This window comes from Antechinus flavipes, chromosome 2 (genome assembly GCF_016432865.1).
Source record: "Antechinus flavipes isolate AdamAnt ecotype Samford, QLD, Australia chromosome 2, AdamAnt_v2, whole genome shotgun sequence".
NCBI classification, from domain to species: domain Eukaryota; kingdom Metazoa; phylum Chordata; class Mammalia; order Dasyuromorphia; family Dasyuridae; genus Antechinus; species Antechinus flavipes.
The window spans coordinates 279,037,475-279,048,056 of NC_067399.1; the positions used below are offsets into that span (position 1 = coordinate 279,037,475).

General features: G+C 36.7%; 1 protein-coding gene across 4 annotated transcripts in view; it reads left to right on the forward strand.

Moving 5' to 3' along the window:
• The window catches only part of SQOR (sulfide quinone oxidoreductase), a 67,775-nt gene extending 57,838 nt beyond the window's left edge, over positions 1 to 9,937 (forward strand). For all 4 annotated transcript variants that reach the window (XM_051977268.1, XM_051977271.1, XM_051977269.1 and 1 more), the window contains 5 exons: positions 968 to 1,177; positions 5,737 to 5,920; positions 8,082 to 8,149; positions 8,352 to 8,530; positions 9,287 to 9,937. In XM_051977268.1, coding sequence (XP_051833228.1) covers positions 968 to 1,177; positions 5,737 to 5,920; positions 8,082 to 8,149; positions 8,352 to 8,530; positions 9,287 to 9,344 — 699 coding nt within the window. In that variant the 3' untranslated portion in view covers positions 9,345 to 9,937. The remainder of the gene's footprint in view (positions 1 to 967; positions 1,178 to 5,736; positions 5,921 to 8,081; positions 8,150 to 8,351; positions 8,531 to 9,286) is intronic.
• Positions 9,938 to 10,582: the final 645 nt, after the last annotated feature.

Below are 10,582 nucleotides of genomic sequence, written 5' to 3' on the forward strand. Positions count from 1 at the left end.
CTCCTCCTCCCCCTCTCCCTCCTCCCCTCCTCTTCCTCTCTCCCTTCTCTTCTCCCTTCCCCCCCTTCCCCCTCCTCCTCTCCTTTCCTCCCCTTCCCACCCCCCCTCTCTCTCCTTCTCCTCCTCCTCCTCCTCCTCCTCCTTCTTCTTCCTTTTCCTTTTCCTTTGGCAATTGGGGTTAAGTGACTTGCCCAGGTCACACAGCCAGGAAATGTTAAGTATCTAAGGTCAGATTTGAACTCAGGTCCTCCTGACTTGAGAGCTGGTACACTAGCTATTACATCAACCAGCTGCTCCTAGCTATGTGATTCTGGACAAGTTATTTAGCATCTCTATATCTGAAGGCCTGAAGACATATATATATATATATATATATATACACATATATACATACACACACACATATATACACACATATATATATGTATACTTATAATTTATAATAATAATAATATTTTTTGTTCTTGGCATAAATATGGCTTATAATTTTAGAAATGTGGTGGTTGTGTATATGTGAGGTCTTTGACTAGGCTTGGGTTGATTTTGATATTCCAAACAGCTTGTAGCACCTCTATCCACTTTGGGTTTTGGGAGAGAATACCATTTCCTTTGGTATTGACAAAGGTAATTCCAAATTTATATTTCTTCTTGTTAATACCTTATCTATTTTTATTTCTAGCCTGTGCTAATGATTTATCATTTCCTAACACTGGGCATTTCCAGTTCAAACCTTCAACTTTATTGCCTTCACTTTTGACCCCATCCCATGTTCTCACTCGACTACCATGTTGTTAGTAGAGAGTAAGATGAGAGCAGGTCATCAAATTTGTCAAGTACAAGAGTCACAATGACAGGACTTAAATCGTATGAGAAAACTAGACTCTTCTTCAAAGAGAGACAGCAGCAGTGCCAGTTCATTCTTGATAGTTACTGGTCACACATGCCCTTCTCCATTTTTTTTCCTCAGACAGGAAAGCGAGACAATGCCAATATAATTTTCAACACTTCCCTGGGAGCCATTTTTGGGGTTAAGAAATATGCAGATGCCCTGGAAGAAATTATCAAGGCCAGGAACATCAATGTGAATTATCGGCAAAACCTTATTGAAGTTTTGCCAGAAAAACATGAGGCGGTGTTTGAGGATTTGGACAATCCTGGAAAGACTAACGTGATTTCGGTGAGTAGCCTCTCTCACTCTTGAGAGGCTCTTGTAGAATCACTTCTACAGCTGGACCTGAACCACTTTTTATATCCTACCTTAGATACCAGCTTAACATCTTTGAACCTCAGTTTTTCACCTATCAGATACAGCTAACAGTAGCAGCTATCTCTTAGGGGTAGGTGAGGATCAAATGAGGTAATTTTTCTAATAGGGGAAGGGGAGAGTAATTTATAAATGTCTTTGAATACCAAACAGATTTTTTTATTTGGTTCTGGAGTTGATAGAAAACCAATGGAGTTTGAATAAAGAAGAGACAATAGTGAAGACCTATGTCTTAGGAAGACCACTCTCATAGTTGAATGGTAGGATGGGAATGAATAGGTTTTTGGAATAGTCCAGGCATGAAGGCCTGTACCAGGGTAGTGACAGTGTCAGAGGGGAGAAGTGGACATTAGGAGGGATCTTAGGAAGGTAAAATCGACAGACCTTGGCAATAGATTGGATATGGCAGGTGAGAGAAAGTGAGGAGTGGAGTGACTGGGATAATATTGATACTCTAGACGCTTATAGAGTTATAGAGAAGTTAGGAAGAAGGAAGAATTTAGAGGGAAAGATAATGAGTTTAGTTTTGCACATGTTAAGATGTCTACTGAACATCTAGTTGGAGATGTCTAATAGGCAATTAGCAGAGAGGTTGGGATTAGATAAGCAAATTTGAGATTCACCAGCATAGGGATGCTAATTGAATCCATAAGAATTGATGAGTTTAACAAGTGAAATACTATACACAGAGGAGAGAAGATGACCAAGGACACTCATGTCAGTTTCTTCTCCAGAGAAGGTCTGTTAAATCACCCTTTAATAGAATAGGGACATGTATGATATCTCTGGAATGACTTAGGGCCCAGGTTAAATTTCACTTTTTTGGCATCCCTTTCCAAAAAGGACTTTGCTAATCCTTTTCATTATTCATCTTTTCTGTTTATTCTAGATCTTCATTATCTAAATCATGACTGTTATAATTTATCTAGTATTCTTCTGCAATTTCTCTGTATTCTTCATGCAAAGTTTCCAAAGTATCCATTCTAGCGCCTCTTCTCTAGATGCTTTGTGCATCTTCTAAAGCTTACTCCCCATGCCTTTTCCATCATGCTTTGTTCCTAGAAAATGTTAGTTATTGCAGATGAAGGAGAAGGTACTTCTCCATGGTAAGGTCCCTTCTCCACTCTATACTCTCTCTTGTTTAACATTTAGCTGACTTTTGGGTGGCCAGAACTGGCCCCAGCTGGATGCTATGCTTTTTCTGTCTGACTTGATAGAGTGCTGCACACTCCCCATATGCTCTGTGCCTTGTTCTTTAACCTGTTTTTTCAATTCTCTGGACATACCCTAGCAATTCAGAACTTGTTTTACCTGCTATTAGTAAGTTAGAACTTTGCAGCCCTGGTGCATCTCAGTTGCAGCCCTTGGCAGACTTTTGCTCCTAAAGAGCTGTGGTTATCTTGGCTGTTAAAGCCTAAGCTTTGACATATAACCTGAAATTGGGATTTCTTTTGTAAAGAGGGAAGGGGAACAGAGCATAGGGATAGGTTTTGATGTAAACCCATGTCAGGTCTTTGGATCTTTGGACAGACAGCACAGCTTGTCTGTCAAATAGCTTGGGAAGTGGGAGAGAAATGCTGAATGTGCTCAGGGTCAGCGAGCATCAGTTTCTGGACTTTTAAAAAACCTTTTGGATTTTGGATGTCTTAGACCATGGAGATAGATGAAGTTGCTTTATCTTTGGTACATAATTTCTGGTTTGGAAAAGTTTGAGAGATTGTGGAGATCAGAGAAAATGTCTAGTCCACTATTTTGTTGCTCATGTGATCCAGAAGAGGACCCATGTTAAATCCTATAATGATTGTGTGACTTTGGACAAATAACTTAATTGTTCTAAGATAATTCTAAAACTATCCCATGCTATCTTGCATTGCAATTGGTAAATTAAGGGAATTTAATCATCTGGGAATTCCCTAGACCAATATAATCATGGGTCCATTCCTTATCCCTATGGGGGCACCTGGACAGGTGAAAACTAGTAGAAATAAAAATGAGATGAGAAAGGTTGGAGGATGGCAAGAAGGATATGTCTGAGGAGAGAGACTGCCTATGTATAACACTGATAAAGGCAGAAAGTTCAGGATGACATAATTTGGGAAAATTTCTGAAGTAAACCTGTGATTTCATTGGCATAAGAAAACCTGGGTAAGAAGAATTCCTCTACAAAGGCAAATCAACACATTTTCTGCAATTTAGTCTTAACAAATTTCCTAGGACAGAGGTTGAGTTCACTTGCCCAGAGTTACATAGCCAGTATGTGATTAGAGGCAAGACTTGGACCTAAGTCTATCTGAGTGAAGCCATTTCTCTATCCTCTATTGCATGCTGCCTTTTAGCTCATATTTAAAAAAAAATAATGCTGATGGCAGCTCTCTTCTCTCCTACTTTGAGTTGCTGTGAAGTTCCTTGAGTCATAAAGGATTCTTCCAAGGTGTAGAGTCCAAGATTGTGTGTGTGTGTGTGTGTGTGTGTGTGTGTGTGTGTGTGTGTGTGAGAGAGAGAGAGAGAGAGAGAGAGAGAGAGAGAGAGAGAGAGAGAGAGAGAGAGAGAAAGAGACCGAGACCTCAGTAAATGGCATCTACAGACACAGATCATAAATTTAGAGTTCAAAGAGGGCAGCGTGGTCATCTAGTCCAGAGATATCAAACAGCCACAAGCAACCCCAACCTTCTGGAGTGCTACTGGAATCAGATTAATATAGAATTGGCAGGTGTACTTAGGTGGTGCAGTGGATAGAGCACCAACCCTGGAATCAGAAGATCTGAGTTCAAAGCTAGCCTCAGATAGTTGACACTTACTAGCTATGTGACCCTATGTAAGTCACTTAACCCCAATTGCCTTGCCAAAAAAAAGGAGATAAAATTGGGAAATGCTTAATTAAATAAGTCAGACTACAATACAATGTAGAAAATGTTCAAACTACAGTACATTGTAAAAAATATTAACTTTTCATTTTCATTTTTCATTTGAATCTGGTCCTCTGACTTCAGAGGACTGTGTTCTGCTTCAGCTTTCTTCATCATATATTGGAAGAGGCTGTTTAAGACTTTATTATTGCTGCTGAGTCATTTCAGTCATCAGTCTGATTCTTTGTGACTCCATTTGTGATTTACTTGGTAAATATGCTGGAGTTCATTTCATTTCATTTTATTTTCATACAGGATGTTCTTTTTTATTCCTTAGAGTCAACATTCCCAGTACCTTAATTGTTTCTTTTCAATAGTATTGTATTTTTTCAATTATAATTTTTAATATTAATTTTTTTATATAAAATCTTAAGTTCAGTATTTAGCTCCTCCTTTCCTTCCTCCCTTCCTAAGAAGTTAAACAATTTGATATTATTTATATATACATTCATGTATATATGTATATTATACATATGCAGTTGTGTAAAACATATTCCCCAATTAGTCATTTTGGAAAGAATAAACAGAAGAAACAGAAACCCCCCCCCCCAAAAAAAAATAAGGAAAGTGAAAATAGTGTTCTTCAAATTGCATTCAGATTCCATCTGTTCTTTCCTTGGATGTGAAATAGCATTTTCCATCATGAGTCTTTTGAACTTGTCTTAGATCATTGTATTACTTAGAGGATCTAATCAATCATCGTTGATCATCACACAGTGTTGTTCAGCTCATTTTACAGATGAAGAAACTAAGGCAAACAAGGTTAAATGACTTGCCCTAGATCACACAGCTAGTAAGTAGTTGAGACCAGATTGGAACTCGGATCACTCTATCTACAGCACAATTTAGCTGGCTAGGTCAGTTTTATAAAAAAGTACCCAAACTACCAGCTTTTCACTGTATTCTTAAGATATATGGTATATATGCCTTCAAAAAGTTTTAATTCCAGTTACCATTAATGACTATTACTCTGGAACACAGACATTGAGGCAGCTAGATGGTTACCAAGAGTAAAGGAGAACAAAGACTTTCACAAAGCTTTTTATGTACCTTATGATGCCAGGGTTTTTTTTGGTATCTTAAAAGGACATTCCATAGTAGTCAATTTTAAGTAACTTCCAAGCCTCTAAGAACTGTAATTTTCTAGGATGTTTATATTCTAGAGGTATTCTGTTCTAGAGGTATTTATATTCTAGAGGTAATAAGAAGCCATTGAAGATTTTTGGAAAGAGGTCAGACTGGTCCTTGGGATTATCAATTTGGCACAGTGCCATGTCACACAAGAAGTACTTTAAAATGTCTGTTGAAGTGATTAATAACCTAAGGATACTCCAAGTAAAATCAATTATATAATAAAGGATGGACTGGAGTGGAGAGAGAATTGATGGTAGAGAGTGCATGTCATGCCAAAAGAATCTGTAAATTTATAGAGCTTGAAGACTTGTTATATATCTGACATGTATACGACCTTAATGGACTTATTAGGCTGACATTATCCACAGGGAGAAGAATGAAAAAAGAATAAGGGATAACAAGTTTAGTTTACTTTTCTCTCTTTTCTCCTAGTATGAGATGCTTCATGTCACTCCACCCATGGGGCCACCAGATGTGGTCAAGGAAAGTCCTGTTGCAGATGCTGCTGGCTGGGTAGATGTGAACAAAGAAACTCTGCAGCACCAGAAATACCCAAATGTTTTTGGTATTGGAGACTGTACAAACCTTCCCACATCAAGGACAGCAGCTGCAGTAGGTAGGATTAAAATATTGCCATTATTTTTCCAATTCAAATTTAGGCTAAGAAGTTCCTATGATAACTAATGATAAATATTTGCCGTATTTCTTCATATTCCAATGGATCTGGGGGCAGCTGGTGGCAGAGTGTACAGAGAGCTGGACTTGGAATCAGAAAGACCTGAATTCAAATCCAGTCTCAGACACTAATAGCTAGCTACATGACTGTGGGAAAGTCTCTTAATCCTGTTTGCCTCAATTTCTTCATCTGTCGAATGTGCTGGAAAAGGAAATGGCAAACCATTCTAATATCTTGGCCAAGAAAATCCCAAATGGAGTCACAAAGAGTAGGATGCTACTGAAACAACTGGATAATAACAAAAATTATTATTATTAGGTATTAGTTCATCAATTTGGATTTCTTTCAGTGATTCAGGTTGCAGTCCATTTATTCCTGCGTCTTGTTCAACTCTTATCTCTGTACCTTTTTTCATATATTCACCTATAGGAGTCCATCCCAGCATACTTGAGGCATAAAGCCATCCTCATGTTCTCTTCATATTGTGTAGATTACAAGTCAGGCAACCAAAGCCTATTACTAGTGTCTCTCTCCCTCCTCTTCTCCTATTCTAAAGTGAGAACAATTAATCAATTTCTCATTTGTAAAATGACTGGTGAGGTCCCCTAAATAGAACTATTTCTTCTAAATTTATAGAAGTAGGCTACTTAAAAACTTGCTTTATGGAATTTTCTGAATAATAAGTGCCTAATAAAAACTTTTGGATTAACTGACTAAAGAATCTAAGATCAATCAGTAAATATTTACTAAGTGCCTACTATGCCAAGTTCTGTATTTTATAGATGAGGAAACTGAATCTTAAAGAGGTTAAAAGGTTTGTTCTAAGTCCCAGAAGGGAATAAATTACAGAGATGAGATTCATCCCCCGTCCTCTTGACTACAAATTGATTTCCTATCTCCCCTGTACCACACTGTCTCTTTTCAGTTGTCTTTTGTGGTACTACAAAATAGCTACTATCTTGCTAATGCTGGTGATGTAGGTCAGGAATAATATGTCCCAGTTTAGTACTTTTTCTGGTGCAATTATAACAATATATTATTTGATGCAAATATAAATGTTACTGGTAATTTTGTCACCATTTATTAAATAAAAAAACTACAAATAAGGCATACAGAGGTTAAAGGACTGACAATAACACAAACTAGTAAATACCCAGGTAAATCTAAGGATTCAAATTTAGATTTTTTTTTTGACCTCAAATCCAGCACCATATTGCATCTTCATTAACAGTGATATCTAGGAGGATTTATTTCAAATTAACAGATTTTGAAGTTAAATACATGTTGGCATTCTCTCCAAAAAAATTGCTACTGTTATTCACTAAAAGAATAAGAACCTGAGGTAGAGAGATGCAGCTCGAATCTTCCCTTTTGTTCCTGTTGTTTGAAATTGTTAACCCTTTTAATCCCTTCTTCATAACAGAGCAGGTTCATCAGTTTCCTACCAGAGAAGAGAGGTGGGCCATTGTGGAAATGTCTTATAAATATTTAACACCCAGCTCTCTGGGGGGGAAATATGTATGACATACTTTTAAGTTTAACATACATTATTAATATTTTTCTTCATTATTTTCTCAAGTCTGGAAAATCAACTAAGCAATAAATCAAACCTTGATTTGTAGCATTTATCGGTTCCTGATGCATAAATAAATGCTCACACTAAAAATTTAAAACCAAATTTTCATGAGTTCTGACTCTAGAACATGTGTGTGTTTGTGTGTGTGTGTGTGTGTGTGTGTGTGTGTGTGTGTTGAAACAGATGACTATGAACCTGCCTCCACCAGTAGCTAGAGATTTTTGGGAATCTAGAAATGGAAAGAATAGGGAAAATGAGGAGATTTGTATCATACTAGGTGGGTCAGGTTAATTGCTTGAGAGGTGAAAAAAATGAGGCTCTGAGAGATAACATAATAAGCCTGTAGTAGGGAATGAATTCAAACTCAATTATTGTACACTTTACTTTATGTAGCATGTGATCTTTGTGGTGGTAGTGGGGCATATTGCCTGTCTTCCAACCTAACTTGTTTACAATGAAAATAATTTACAAACTGATGAAATAAAATGAATAGAGCCATCCTAACTATTCATTTTTCTCTTATAGCTGCTCAGTCTGGAATACTTGACCACACAATTTCCCTGGTAATGAAGAATAAAAAACCAGTCAAAAAGGTATACTGTTGTAAGAGTTACTTAGCCTAGAATACATAAAAATCCTTCTTCTTAGCTTATGCATAGTTGTTGTCCCTATTTTTTTTTTTACCATGATCACTTTAATTATCTTAAAAAAAAACCCATCTCTTTAAAGACTTTAAAAGTCTACTCTGTTTGAGATAAATGAGTATCACTCTCTTTTTCTCTTTATTTGTTTCAGTATAATGGGTATACATCTTGTCCACTTATTACAAACTACAACAGGGTGATACTTGCTGAGTTTGACTACAATGCTCAGCCTCTAGAAACCTTTCCCTTTGACCAGAGTAAAGAACGACTCTCCATGTATCTTATGAAAGCTGATGTGATGCCTATTCTCTATTGGAATGCAATGCTAAAGTAAGTATTATTTCAATCACATACAAAACTAGTTCATAAGAACCACTTCTAGCATATTATCGTAACCTGACTGAGTTCAAGAGAAATATTTTCAGGGAAATGGTCTTCTTTCTCATAAGATAGGTGAATTTTATACAATGCTTTTCATATATTATCTCATTTGAGCTTCATAATAACCCTGTGAAAGAAGATGCTATGGGTATTATTATCCCCATTTTACAGATAAAGAAGCTTAGTTTTAAAGAGGTTAAGGGATTTTCCCAGAGTCACCTAGCTAGTAAATGTCAATGCTAGTATTTCAAGGCAGCCTTTCCTAATTCCAAGAATGGTACTCTACCTGCTAGATTAGGAGGTGTATCCCAAGTCTGGTGTCTTTTGTCCATCACACTATCTTTCCCCACTCTAACAGAGAGCATCTTCTAGCTAAATCACAATCTTAATAATAAGAGTTTATGTTTATATAATACTTTATGCTTTTCAGATACTCTTCAGTATTATCATACTAGGCAGGTCAGGTTGATTGCTTGAGAGGTGGAGAAAATGAGGCTCTGAGAGATAACAATAAGTCTGTGGTAGAGAATGAATTCAAACTCAAGTATGGTACCCTTTATTTTATGTAGCATTCTAGCTACATTATATTAAATTTTCCCCACTGATCTGTAATTTCTTTTTTTTTCCAGCATCTAGATGGTTTTGTTATTAATCACACATCCTTTCTCTGTCTTTTCTTTCTTTCTTTCTTTCTTTTTTAAACAGGGGATTTTGGAATGGCCCAGCTCGTCTTCGCTCATTGCTACATTTGGGTAGACATTAGAGAAGACTGAAAATCTGCATTCTTGACCAGCCTCCTCCAATGGAGGGTTTCTAACCCTAAACCACTGCCTTCAACCCAAAGCAGAATGAAGGGCTTAAAGTTTAGTCCTGTAAAATAACTTCTACCCTTACAACTGCTTATTTTATCATTTGTCTTTGAAAAAGCCAACTTGCTGATTGACCCACCTAAATGAAAGAGACTGATGTTTACTTTCTGGCACATGTGTACCAGTGTTGGTATTGGTATCAGAAGTCCATTAATGATAATGGTGGAAATGAAATACCACATTGATATTTTTCTCCATTATGAATATTCACCACTAGACTTACATGATTTTTTTTTTCAAAAAAGCAAGTCACAGATCACCAAATTAATCATAGATTTTTAGCATTTTTGTGGGTTTTAGGTGAGGCTGATTCTTAGATAAATGATCAAATTGCCAAACTGGGACATACATTGCTTTTAGACCATGTCTAATCATAAGACTGTTGAAGTGGGGAGATTTCCAGTTTCATTACTTTCAAAGTGGAATGCTAACGTCTTGTCCCTGTGAATATTTTATTGAAGTGCATTAAATTGCATTGTTGTGTTGAGTCTGTGCATCTTCTTAGTCTCTTATTGATTCTCTCTATATGTATGTACCCATTTTTTTTTGATCATGTCAGACTCTTCATGTCTCCATCTAAAATATATGCACATAAATATACATTATACACACACACACACACACACAACAGGTACATTTTATTTTTGGGAAGAAAGACATTAGTTGCTGAGGGGACCAAGAAAGGTCTCAATACAGCATGAGCTGAGACTTGAAGGAGAGTAGGGATTCAAGAGTCTGAGAAGGGGAGAGAATATGTGTGTGTATATATATACACACAAGGCATACACGCACACATGTATATCTGACACACTCACATATACATGCATGTGTCTATGTATATAATCTGTACATCAATACCTTCACATACACACACACACATACTTGCATGTGGGTGTGTGTATATGTATATCTGACATGGAGAACAGCTAGTACAAAGTTATAGAGATTAAAGACAGGAACAGGAAGCATAGTTTTTTAAGATTGTAGAGTGTGTGAATAGGAGTAATATATTCTAAGTTTAAAAAGATGGGATGGTGTCAGATTTTGAAGCATTTTAAATACTCCAAATACGCCAAAGAAGAGTTTATAAAAATAATAAGGAATTTAATGAGAAAAGGGAGTGGCGATGATG